The sequence below is a fragment of the Notolepis coatsorum genome (genome assembly GCF_963971535.1).
Source record: "Notolepis coatsorum genome assembly, chromosome: 6".
Lineage (NCBI taxonomy): Eukaryota > Metazoa > Chordata > Actinopteri > Aulopiformes > Paralepididae > Notolepis > Notolepis coatsorum.
Window position 1 is genome coordinate 127,062,956 of NC_140170.1, and position 13,650 is coordinate 127,076,605.

The 13,650-nt window shown below is 44.8% G+C and overlaps 1 protein-coding gene across 1 annotated transcript in view; it reads left to right on the forward strand.

The window, feature by feature from the left end:
• The window catches only part of LOC311230491 (poly(rC)-binding protein 4-like), a 259,895-nt gene that overhangs the window by 145,329 nt on the left and 100,916 nt on the right, over positions 1-13,650 (forward strand). The window contains exons 3-5 of the mRNA XM_084316780.1: positions 3,087-3,269; positions 4,270-4,293; positions 11,534-11,566. Coding sequence (XP_084172906.1) covers positions 3,144-3,269; positions 4,270-4,293; positions 11,534-11,566 — 183 coding nt within the window. The 5' untranslated portion in view covers positions 3,087-3,143. The remainder of the gene's footprint in view (positions 1-3,086; positions 3,270-4,269; positions 4,294-11,533; positions 11,567-13,650) is intronic.

Sequence of the window (13,650 nt, forward strand, 5' to 3'; positions counted from 1 at the left end):
AGCATCTGTGCTTAGACGTGGTCTGAGCTGACAGCATGCTTTTATACCAAATGGATACCACATTTGCACTGTGCCAGCAGATCAGTATTGACACCCCCCCCCCCCCCCACATCAGTACTGACACACCCCCAGATCAGTATTGACACCCCCCCCCCCACACATCAGCACTGACACACCCTCAGATCAGTATTGACACCCCCCCACATCAGTACTGACACACCCTCAGATCAGTATTGACCAGGCCCGGACTGGCCATCGGGAGCACCGGGAGTTTTCCCGGTGGCCTGGCCTGCACAGATAAAAAAAAAAAAAATTATATAAAAAAAAAAAAAAAAAAAATTATTATATTTTTTTTTTTTTTCTTTTGCCAGGCCATTGTTTTTAGTTGTGGCGGCGGCGCAGGGCGATAGTTAGATAACCTAAATGGGTGGGGAACAACCAGGATTTCACTGTCTGCGACAGAGTTGGAGAACTATCTGACTCTCTCCCTCACGCGGATCACACACACACAATGGAGCCGTGCTGCCGCTTGTGATTGGTGGAGGCGGGACCAGGCGATACAACTGATTGACAGCGGAGGCGGCGAATGGAATGGCAGACGGCACTCAGATGCAGAATAACAGACAGGCAATGAGCCAGGTAGTGAGGGACTCGGGAGAGATACAGTAGAGCGAAAGTCAATTAACGTTGATGTCAAGATGGACAGTGGAAGAAAGAGAAAGGGTGGAGGAGAGAGGGATAAAACAAAGAAAAAGAAAGGCCCTTACAGGAGAGAGTGGTTAACTGTATTATAATAGTAAATAGAAAAATATGTTGTGCTCTTGCTTTTTTCTTTTTGAAGGTGGAGAGAGTAGCATTGCTAGTGCCACAACAGTTTTATTTGAGGTCCATAACAGTACATTGTACTAAGCAATTGTTGGCTCATTAGTTTGTGATTCACATGCACTAAAATTCACCAGAATGCAGGAAATTAAGTCTTTGTAACAAAAATAATCCTGGTGGGGGACCCCCAGACCCCCCGCTTAAAAAGTGGCCTGATTGGGGCTATATTTCGCGCTATATCTCCCGGTATGAATTATTTCCCCAGTCCGGCCCTGGTATTGACACACCCTCAGATCAGTATTGACACACCCTCAGATCAGTATTGACACCCCCAGATCAGTATTGACACACCATCAGATCAGTATTGACATCCCCCAATCAGTATTGACTCACCCCCAGCTGCACCACCTCGCCTATCTTGGCGCAAGCGGGTTCCTATCGGGCCACAAACCTACCAAGCAGGCGGAAAGAATTCACCTGCACAAAAATGGAGCCCTATGAGTGTAATATGACAATTGAGTGAAAATGTAAAAATGTCACAGTATCCTTTTCATTCCAAATAACCTGGGTTCTTCTTCAGCATTCACACAGGGTCCTTTATGTCCAATAACCTGGGTTCTTCTTCAGGGTTCTAACCCAGGGTTCCATTAAGTCCAGTAACCTGGATTCTTTTTCAGCATTCTCCCAGGGTTCCTTTAGGTCCAGTAACCTGGGTTCTTCTTCAGCATTCTCCCAGGGTTCCTTTAGGTCCAGTAACCTGGGTTATTCTTCAGTAATGGTGTTGTCTTAAATCCAAGGACTTTGATATGAAAATGGAGCTCTTTAATACAGGCCCTATCAGTAACTGTCCTGTTTCCCTTTAAGTAACAACACCAGTCCTAGTACAGTCAAACTGACAAAGTATGAAATACATGAAGACAATACAATACAATCAATACAAACAACAACAAACTTCAATTTCTCTCTCCCCCTCCAAAATATCCATAATGGACAGACAAAAGATAAAAGATAAATGATAAAGTACAAGAGACACAACAGCTAAATGCATTCAGTACATTATTCTAGTGGTGCAGTGCACCCAGCCCTTTCTGTAGTTTACTCAAATACTGAGAGGTTTGCAGAACCATACAAAAGCCCTAGGTACCCATCATGGCCAGTGAAGCCTAACAGATGCAGGGAGCTTCAGGTCTGACCATGGACATCCCACTTAACTCTTTAAATGCCATGCCTGGTTTTCCATTTTACCGCTTGAATGCCACCATCCGCGCCAATGTTAACGTTAATATCGCCTAATCTATGTTTTAAATTATGGCTATGTGTCTAATCTGCCCATCGCATTATCAAAGACTATGTTCCAGACAGTGCTGTGAAGGCAGATTGTTTTTTTATCGCGTCGTTGCCGTTTCAGAGCAGTTAGAAAAGCCCCCGTTTTGATATAAAAAACAACTCATTCTGGAGCATTCTATGAAAATCGTCTTTTAGTGGAATATTCCACAACGTTGATATTCGTCGGCCTTTTTATGAATCGTTTTCAAATAAACGCTAGATGATCAATATTATACGTGCACGCACGCACATTACGGCCGCGCGCGGACAATCGCCTTGTTGATTTCCTCTCGGACTTTTACAGTGAAAACGAAAGAAGAGATTTCACAAAACAGCTTATAACTTCATCAAAATTACTCTGATTATCCTACCACTGATAACATAGAGTCCTTACCTGACATCAGATGGTATCCAACTGGTATATTCCAATTCCTGATCACCATTCGAAAAAATCGATACGTGTATGGATCCAACGCGACACAGTGGATCTCCATGATCCGCGGAGATCTGAGGCTCCAGAATGAACTCTAGTAACCCCGGCTGGATCAGTGAACTGGAAAATGTGGAGTACCGGATTTTTTTCCCCATTCATTTTCATTGAGTCCATTCCAAAATCACTTATGTCATCTGGGAGACGACAGGGGGCGCTTTTTTCCACAGTGATCACCGGCGCAGCTCGGCAATACTCGGGTAGGCTCGGGTGATGCAATAATTTTTCAGATCGCAAAAAAAAAAAAAAAAAAAAAAATCCGAGAAATCTCGTGAGTGGCTAGCAACCACCTATAAAAAAACACGAGAAATCTCGTGAGTGGCACTGAAAGAGTTAAGAAAGGTTCCATTTTGTAAAAAGGTTACAAAGCCTCCCCAGCATTTATCAAAAAGCAGTGTTTTTTTTAAACAGGGTTATCTTAAGTCCAGTAACCTGGGTTCTTCCACAGGGTTCTCTGAGGTGGTTCTTGTCAGTTCCATACTGACCTCCAGGGCCTCAGAACTTCATGCGTCTCCCAGGGACAGACTCCACCCACACCTCCACCCACCACACCACCATGAGCTGTGAGCAAGACTTTGGCGACGGGGACACGGGCGTCACCCTCACCCTGCGCCTCCTCATGCACGGCAAGGTCAGTGAGTGTTAGTCTGTGTGCCGCAGTGCAGTCTAGGGTGCGTACAGGTATGAAGATAACACATTGTTGGGCGGCCGGGTAGCGCAGCGGACAAAGCGTCTGTCTACCACCACAGAGACAGTGGGATCGAATCCAGCTGTGGTGCTTCCGGGTTGGCCGACCGCCCATACTAACACAATTGGCAGTGTTAGCGGGTGGGAAACCCGGCGAGGGTGGGTCCTGGTTGTTGTAAACAGCGACTCCTACAGTTCGGTCGGGGCGCCTGCACAGCAAGGTAAGGATCTGAGAGAGGTAGTGTGACCTTCCACACGTTACACTCTCCCAGTGAGAGTCCGCGCTGCCAGGTGAAAAGAAGCGGTGGGCTTGGTACACATGTGTCGGAGGAAGCATGTGATAGTCTCCGCCCTCCCGGACCGACGGTAGGGGGTAGAGTGCGCAACGACCAGGAAGGGGATTGGGAATTGGCATAACGACTAACATAAAAAAATAAAATAAAAAAAAAGATAACACATTGTTTACGACAACCACTGAAATAAGGTTGGTGGGGTCGGAGTATATGCCCAATCTCCCTATACGAACTGTACCACTTCAACTACCAGTACACCTCTCTGTGTGTGTGTGTGTGTGTGTGTGTGTGTGTGTGTGTGTGTGTGTGTGTGTGTGTGTGTGTGTGTGTGTGTGTGTGTGTGTGTGTGTGTGTGTGTGTGTGTGTGTGTGTGTGTGTGTGTGTGTGTGTGTGTGTGCGTGCGTGCGTGTGAGAGAGAGAGAGTGTGTGAGAGAGAGAGAGAGAGAGAGAGAGAGAGAGAGAGAGAGAGGGAGAGGGAGGGGGATAGCATGTGCACCTCTAACATATCTTTAATGCTAAGACTCTCTATGACTCCTCTTAACATTAACAAATGGTGCATTGTGTGAGTGTGTGTTTATGTGTGCATTTGTGAGTGAGTTCTCTACTCAATTACTAAATCTACAAAATTTGGTGCTTGTTTTCCTTCCACAGGAAGTAGGAAGCATCATCGGCAAGGTGAGCAGGACCTTTGTTCTCTTGTGTCATTTTCAGCCAAAAACAAATTGCCAGTTCATTGTTGATTATCGCTGACCGCCAGACTACTCCTCCTTGTGCTACTAAAAATAAAATCTTAATTTTCAAACAATGACTTTTGAGGTCGGAGTACATGCAGGTTCACTGTTACATGCAGTGTGTATCACAGAAATGAGATGTCTTCCTGCGAAACAACTAGTATCGTTTACATTATGTATTATTTGTTGATTGAATGTTAAACAATGTGTTTCTAAACTCTGCCGGCTGCTGGTGATTACGCTGCTCTGGTTTCACTGGTCTAGAGCAGTGGTTCTCAACTGGTCTAGCCTCGGGACCCAACATTTTCCTCATTAAGTCGCGACCCAAATTTTTTAACCACTATGATTAAAAAAAATAAATAAAAACATGCACTGTTAAAAACATGAAATAAACACAAAAAGTGCAACTAGGGCTAAAAACCCAATGAAATAAAATAATAATAAATAATATGCTTCTAACAGATTTCTTAGCTTAACATAACAGACCTAAGTTTGGGGGAACTAATGGGATAACTGGGGTTGCAACAAAAGTGCAACTAGGGCTAAAAACCCAATGAAATAAAATAATAATAATAAATAATTATGCTTCTTAGCAGACTTCTTAGCTTAACATAACAGACCTACAGTAAGTTTGGGGGAACTAATAGGATAACTGGGGTTGCAACAAAAGTGCAACTAGGGCTAAAAACATAATGAAATAAAATAATAATAATAATAATAATAAATAATATATCCTTCTTAGCAGACTTCTTAGCTTAACATCCCAGGGAACTAATGGGATAACTGGGGATGTTGTTTGCTCCTGACAAGAGTCTCAAAGTCTGGGGTGATGGTAGACAAAGCAACTCTGAGGTCATGCTCAATGTCCAATCTGTTCCTCCGCTTTGTCTTCAGCTGGACCAGAGCTGAGAAGCCACTTTCACAAAGATAGGTAGTGAAAAAAAAAAAAAAAATCCTTTAAACTTTTTTCCCCTTTCTTTTTTTTACACACCACACATCCGCGACGCACTCAAAATGGCCCCGCGACCCACCAGTTGAGAAACACTGGTCTAGAGGACACAGCCCCTGATAGAACATCTCCATGAACCAGTGGTGTTGCCAGACCCTTTTTAGAGGGGCTAATAATTTTAGCCCCCAAAAAAAAATTATCCAAAATGAAAAATGTTTAGCCCCATTTATTTTATCTATTCCCCCACACGCGAATACGGGCAAAGCGCTGGGAGAACTACACGATCACCTCAACAGACACCAGATCAAACATCCAGACGCAGCGATGGTAGTGGCCGGCGATTTCAACCAGGCAAACCTGAAGAAAGTGATGCCGTCCTTTTTTCAGCACATCGCTTGCTCCACCAGAGGGAAGAACACACTCGACCACTGTTATTCCCCGTTCAGAGCCGGCTACAAGGCAGTAGCCGCTCCGCCATTAACGGGGTCCTCAAGCTCGAGCGACCACGACTCCATCTTGCTATTTCCGGCATATCAACAAAGATCACGTGACGCCGTCGTGTCACGTGAGACAAAGAAGTGGACCGACGAATCAGAGGCCACGCTCCAGGACGTGTTTACAGACACAGATTGGGATATGTTCAAAGGAAGCGCCAGTGACGTCAGCGAGCTCGCAGACACAGTGGTGAGCTACATAACAACAATAGCTGATGGTATTGTCCTCAGGAAAACAGTGCGGGTTTTCCCAAACCAGAAACCGTGGGTGGACAGCACTATTAGAGCAGCTCTGAACTCTCGCACCACCGCCTACAACCTGGGTAGAGAGTCAGGAAACATGGAGGAGTATAAGGCTTCAGTCTATACTCTACGCAAGGCTGTTAAACTTGCTAAGAGGACATATGCTGACAAACTGGAGACACAAATGGCACAAAATGACACAAGAGGATTATGGCAGGGACTGAAGACAATAACTGACTATAAAGTCAGCGCCCCCTCAATGGGGAGCGACGACGCCTCCCTCGCGGACAAGCTCAACACCTTCTACGCTCGGTTTGGTGTAGACAGTGGCGCTGCTGGCTCTCCGGCTAGTGACGTCACTGGCGCGCCGGCTGTTGTGGAGGGGGGGGGGGGGCAACCGCGGGGGGGCGGGGACGCTCTCTCGTTGTCGGAACACAGTGTGAGAAGAGCATTTATGCAGGTGAACACCAGGAAGGCTGCTGGCCCAGATGGCATAACAGGACGCATACTCAAGTCCTGTGCCAACCAGCTGGCCCCAGTGTTCACCGCCATATTTAATCAATCCCTGGCGGAGTCAGTGGTCCCTGCCTGCTTCAAGATGTCTACCATCATCCCTGTACCGAAGAAACCCTCCCCAACATGTCCAAATGACTACAGACCTCTGTGGTCTTGAAATGTTTCGAGAGGCTGGTCAAGGACCACATTTGTGCCTCCCTCCCCAGTGATATGGACCCTATGCAATTTGCATACAGGACAAACAGGTCCACCGACGACGCGGTCTCCCAGGTACTGCACAGCACCCTCTCGCACCTCGACCGTCAGAAGGGGGGCTATGTGAGACTGTTGTTCATTGACTACAGCTCAGCGTTCAACACCATAGTCCCCACCAGACTGGTGGACAAGCTGATCGAGCTAGGTCTGAGCTCCGCCCTGAGCGCCTGGGTACTGGACTTTCTGAGCGAAAGACCCCAGGCGGTCAGGGTGGGGGGTCAGACCTCCAACACCATCACCCTGAGCATCGGGTCCCCCCAGGGCTGTGTTCTGAGCCCCCTGCTGTACTCACTCTACACACACGATTGTGTGGCCAAGTTCAGCTCCAACTCCATAGTGAAGTTCGCAGACGACACGGTGGTGGTGGGGCTGATCTCGGACAACGACGAGAAGGCCTACCGGGAGGAGGTTGAGGTACTGGAACACTACAACAAGAGGTGCAAATAATAATAATAATAATAATAATAATAAAAATATATAATAAAAAATATAAATAATAATAATAATTATATTAGATTGTGAAACGGTGGGCCGTTGTTAGTGGTTAACATACCGTTGTATTAGTTCGGTACACTACACAGCCGTTCGGTACGGTACGGTACACACTGAAACTTGTTCGGTTCGGTACAGATACCTGTAGCTTTACACCCCTACTCACTGTATAAAATGACAAATTGTGACCTCTAGCTTAGAGGTCTTAATGGAATATGTTGGAGGGATTGATTTACCATGTTTAAATGTTGCACCAAATCTGTGTAACAAATGGCAAAAAAAATTGCTGCAACATCTTATGAGACATAATTGAGCTTAAAGCAATGGCTCAAGCGAGAGCGAGATTATACCAAGCGATTATACCAAGCAAGATTCAAAAGTTATGTATTGCATATACATAAAGTATTGACCTACAGTGTTGAGCTCAAATTATTCCATAGGGTCCCATCTTTACAATGGTGTATGGTACTTATACGTGCCACCTGCTGTTGACTTAGACCTTGACCTTGGAACCACCTTGAAAACATATTAGGGCTTAAGCGGTCAATGACCCCTTTAATGAGCTTTTGTTTTGAATAATTTTATCAGAAGAAAAGGTTGCTCACAGTCCCAAGTTCTCATTGAAAACATGTCTCCATCCCCCTGTCAAAACTCATGGGAGATAGAGGCAGTTTAAAAAATATATATATATATATATTCTCCCTAGACTCGAGGGATCTGAGCCTCCCTAAAGTTCAGACGCTAGTGACATCCCTGCCATGAACTGGAACGCTGGTGCCAGGACAACAGCCTGCTCCTGAACATTGGTAAAACCAAGGAGCTGATCGTGGATTATAGGAGAGGACAGCAGGAGACGCACACACCACTGATGATTAACGGGGCTACCGTGGACAGGGTGAGCAGCTTTAAGTACCTGGGGGTCCACATCTCAGAGGACCTGACATGGTCAACACACATAGACACAGTAGTAAAGAAGGCGAAACAGCGCCTCTACCACCTGAGACAGTTAAGGAAGTTCAGAGTATCGGGGAAGATACTCCAGTCCTTCTACTCAGGAGCGGTAGAGAGCATCCTGACCGGAAACATCACTGCCTGGTATGGAAACAGCACGGCACAGGACAAGAAGGCCCTACAGAGAGTGGTGCGCTCAGCCGAGCGTACCACGGGTATTGCACTACCTCCCCTGCAGGTTCTATACAACAAGAGGTGCAAATCCAGAGCCTGCAGAATAATGAAAGACCCCCACCACCCCAATAACAGCCTGTTTCAGCTGCTGAGGTCAGGCAGACGCCTGCGAACCCCAGCTACTAGGACAGAGAGGCTTAGGCTTAGCTTCTTTCCCCAGGCCATCAGAGTCCTGAACAATGAACATTGAGTACCACAGAACACTGAACTATCCACACATAAGCACACATGAGCACACCCACGACACGCACGCTGTGCACGCTCACACACTAGCAGCCACTTTAACACTTCAACATGAGCGGGCACACACTCATGCGCACACACTCACACTTATTGCCAAAAGGAAAAGCCACTTTAAATCAGTATTAGCAACAGTAACAGTGTATTGCACTACCAAAGCTACCTAGCATGTCTTATATGCTCTGTAAATAACTATGTACAGATACCGTTTTTGATGTCACACCATGTTACCTGTTACCTGTTATTGCAAAAAAAAAATTGTATTGGATTCTATTATATGTTGTACCCACTGTATTGCACATCGTTGCGGGCAAGACCACCCGCATTTCATTGTATACTCGTATGCCGTGACAAATAAAACTCTTGACTTGACTTGACTTGACTATGTGTGTGTTAATATGTAGAATGGAGTCTTACCGTGTTGAAATATGTAGTGGGTCAGGGTTGCCTAAACAACGCCAGGAAAACAAATCGGGAACCCAGAGGGAATTTAACGCGAGGGGTAGGCGAGGTGGGGGAAAAACATGGGAGGGGCAAGTGAGTGGAAATACACAACGAGCGTGGCGTGGTTCGAGGGCGGCGTCCTCCCACACTAGACGCAAGAGAAGAGAGGCGAGGGTTAGTTAACCAGCAAAACATTTAACCAAGCTACAAGGGAGAGAACGAGGTTAGGTTTAACAATTGGTCGACATAATACGCGCATTAGCAAAACGAAGATTCAACTACATCAGAATACTGAAACACAATCATAATAGGAGGAAAGACAAAATAGTCAAGAGTAGGGGTGTAACGGTACACAAAAAACACGGTTCGGTACGTACCTCGGTTTTGAAGTCAGGGTTCGGTGCGGGTTTTCGGTACAGTGGGGGAAAGTTTGGCTTTCCATGTTCCACTCAGGGGTGATGTAGTGTGCACTAACTAATTGTACTTGTAGGGCTGTCAACGAATATTCTTTATTGAAATGAATAATCGACTTGTAATTTCTTTTTTAAATAATAATTATATTAGATTGTGAGAAAAACAGCCCCCGGTGGGCGGTCGTTAGTGGTTAACATACCGTTGTATTCGTTCGGTACACAGCCGTTCGGTACGGTACGGTTCACAGTACACACTGAAACGGTTCGGTACGGATATGTGTACCTTTACACCCCTAGTCAAGAGGGATAATTACAATGCAAACCTACTGTTCCAAGCAGAACAAACTTGCGTTGTCCTCTGGGCTGGTCAAACGTTTATACTCTCCCCCGTTACTGGGAAAGAGACAGGAGCCTCTGATTGAAGATTCACATCTGGTGTGGAATGAGAACTGACCTCACTGTTAGGGGTGTAACGGTACACAAAAAACACGGTTCGGTACGTACCTCGGTTTTGAAGTCAAGGTTCGGTACGGGTTTTCGGTACAGTGGGGGAAAGTTTGGCTTTCCATGTTCCACTCAGGGGGGATGTAGTGTGCAGTAACTAATTGTACTTGTAGGGCTGTCAACGAATATTCTATATTGAAATTAATGATCGACTTATAATAATAATAATAATAATAATAATAATAATAATAATAATAATAATAATAATAATAATAATAATAATAATAATAATAATAATAATAATAATAATAATAATAATAATAATAATAATAATAATAATAATAATAATAATAATAATAATAATAATAATAATAATAATAATAATAATAATAATAATAATAATAATAAAAATATATAATAAAAAATATAAATAATAATAATAATTATATTAGATTGTGAAACGGTGGGCCGTTGTTAGTGGTTAACATACCGTTGTATTAGTTCGGTACACTACACAGCCGTTCGGTACGGTACGGTACACACTGAAACTTGTTCGGTTCGGTACAGATACCTGTACCTTTACACCCCTACTCACTGTATAAAATGACAAATTGTGACCTCTAGCTTAGAGGTCTTAATGGAATATGTTGGAGGGATTGATTTACCATGTTTAAATGTTGCACCAAATCTGTGTAACAAATGGCAAAAAAAATTGCTGCAACATCTTATGAGACATAATTGAGCTTAAAGCAATGGCTCAAGCGAGAGCGAGATTATACCAAGCGATTATACCAAGCGAGATTCAAAAGTTATGTATTGCATATACATAAAGTATTGACCTACAGTGTTGAGCTCAAATTATTCCATAGGGTCCCATCTTTCCAATGGTGTATGGTACTTATACGTGCCACCTGCTGTTGACTTAGACCTTGACCTTGGAACCACCTTGAAAACATATTAGGGCTTAAGCGGTCAATGACCCCTTTAATGAGCTTTTGTTTTGAATAATTTTATCAGAAGAAAAGGTTGCTCACAGTCCCAAGTTCTCATTGAAAACATGTCTCCATCCCCCTGTCAAAACTCATGGGAGATAGAGGCAGTTTAAAAAATATATATATATATATTCTCCCTAGACTCGAGGGATCTGAGCCTCCCTAAAGTTCAGACGCTAGTGACATCCCTGCCATGAACCGTAATGTGGTGTAGAATTTCTACTCAGGCCGTGTCGTTGCAATCTGTAGAGGCTCAGTGGAGGCTCCCTAGGCTGGGATCCTTATGCTGCTGGGCACTGTAGCAGATCTGATGCTCACTACAGCTATCCCATTCAACCACAGTGGGTTCAACTGGTTGGGACAGCTGTTAGAAAGAGCTAATGTTCCAAAGTACCTTGCATGATGTGAATGTTCAAGCTTAAATGACTATAGGTCAGCCACTGTAACAGCATGTTGTAGCCTGTGTGTTGCTGTTTGTTGCTGTCATGTGGCTGAGGTTTACCTGTTTCTTCCACAGAAAGGAGAAACAGTGAAGAGAATACGAGAAGAGGTCAGTCAAATATGTTTCCTGCATATCCTAATTTTTACCAACTTTCCTTTCCTTCTTTTTGTAACACTGTTAAGTTGGCAGTTGGCAGCGTTTTATTCAGGAATGCATTATGCTCTTAGAATAGGTATGACCGTTTAAAGTCCCCATGAAACGGCTAGCAGAATGCTATTTTGATTCCACATATGTATGTGTTTCCTGTAAAAAATATGAAGCTAGGGAGGAACTTGTCGTGGATATTGATTGCCGTTTACACTAACCAATAGCGCTGAATGTGCATTATGGTCAACCCATTAGCTAGCAAGCTAATGTTAGCAACATATGTTAGCAACATTACGCAACATTAGTAACATTAGCTAGCAAGCATTTGTTCAATTTAGTTAAAGAGTGCTAGCTTAGTTACAATGTGCTGTAAATGTCATTCTAGAAAGCTTTTTAATTGGATGCAAAATTTGTATTCACCCCCATGTGCAGGATGAATACATATAATTGTATGTAGGAAGATTAAGAATACATAAAATGGACTTCCGGTTTGCGAGGATCAGGTAGACAGCTGCATGGAAGAGCTCCCGGTAAAAAAGAAATCAAAAAAGGAAGTAAAATGATTTAAAACACGCAAAAAAAATGACAATTCAAAGACAAGAGAACGATGACAAAACACAAGGAGAAACGATATAAGAATGACTCCCGACAAAGAAAATACACAGAAGGAAAAGATACAACACGAGGAGATGACGCAACAGGTACAACAAGCTAGCGGAACGTTAGATAACAGTGCGGACCAACCCGGCTGGGTGGCGAGGCTACAAGCTAACATACAAGCTAACACGCAGAGAGTACTAGATGCAATACAGAACACTCTAGAGGATTTCAGAGAGGAGCTCAAGACAGCTGACGAGGAGTGGCGGGCCCAAAAGAATACAGAGGCCCAGGAGATTCAAGTAGCTACTCTCGAACAACAAAACAAAATGCAGGAGAAGCTAATTGACTTGGAGGGGAGGTCAAATAATCCCCCGAGAGCAGTTATTGTCAACTTCTTGAAATTCGAAGACAAGGAAAACATACTCAAAGCAACCTGGCAAGCGAAGAGAGAGGTGGAGGGACAGAGAGTGTATTTTGATTGTGACTATTCAACGGAGGTGGCTGTGAAACGTCGGAGCTACGTAGAAATAAAAAAAATTAAATACTAAAGAAGAAAGGAATCAGGTTTCAATCACTAATTTCCCCCCCACCCGCCAAGGGGGACAAAACTAGAACCCCCAAAAAACCTTGGAAGTACCAAATGTTCTTTTTTCTTTTCCTTTTTATGTCTGGTTAGAACAGCAGTTGCTATAAACGTACATATTAGTCTTTGCGACATGGGAAGAACAGAAGTGGGCGGGCTTGGCTCAGTGGGGGAGGAGTATCGGGAGGGAGGTCATCGTTTCGGCGGTTCGGCACTGGAGAGGGGGGCCTTGTGTGTTGTGGGGTCGTTGTGCGTGGGGTGGGGTTCTTTTTGGGCCCTCGGCTGCTGTGGTCTGGGCGGTCTTGTCTCTGGGCCGTCGGGGAGTCTGAGTGCCATTGATGCGTGGTGCTCTGGCCTTCTGCAATCCTGGGCTTGGGGTTCTCATGGGCCGGGGGCCTGGCTATCACAGCAGGGGCAGGTGGGGGGCGTCTATACTTTCCGTAGCCGCATTTCTGCAGGACGCTCACTGATTGGCCGACGCCAGTTTCTACACTGGTTAGGCTTAGGCACTCTTTCGAAGTAGGTTAAGGTTAGAGTTTGTCTTAGAGCGTGACGGCAAGTTCTTTCGACGGTTAAGCTTAGGCACTCTTTCGAAGTTGGTTAAGGTTAGAGTTTGTCTTAGAACATGGCGATAGAACGCCAGGTAGTTTGCAGGCTGTTCGACGCGGAAATGGGCAAAGACACAGCTCGTCACGCGATTGGACAAACATGTCAGTGGCCAATCAGAGAGCGTCAGTCAGTGGCCAATCAGAGAGCATCCTGCAGAAATGCGGCTACGGAAAGTATAGACGCAGGTGGGGGCTCCGGGTGCTCTGCTCCAGGTGTAGTGGACCTGGGATAGGCGGGTGTCCTGTTTCTTGGG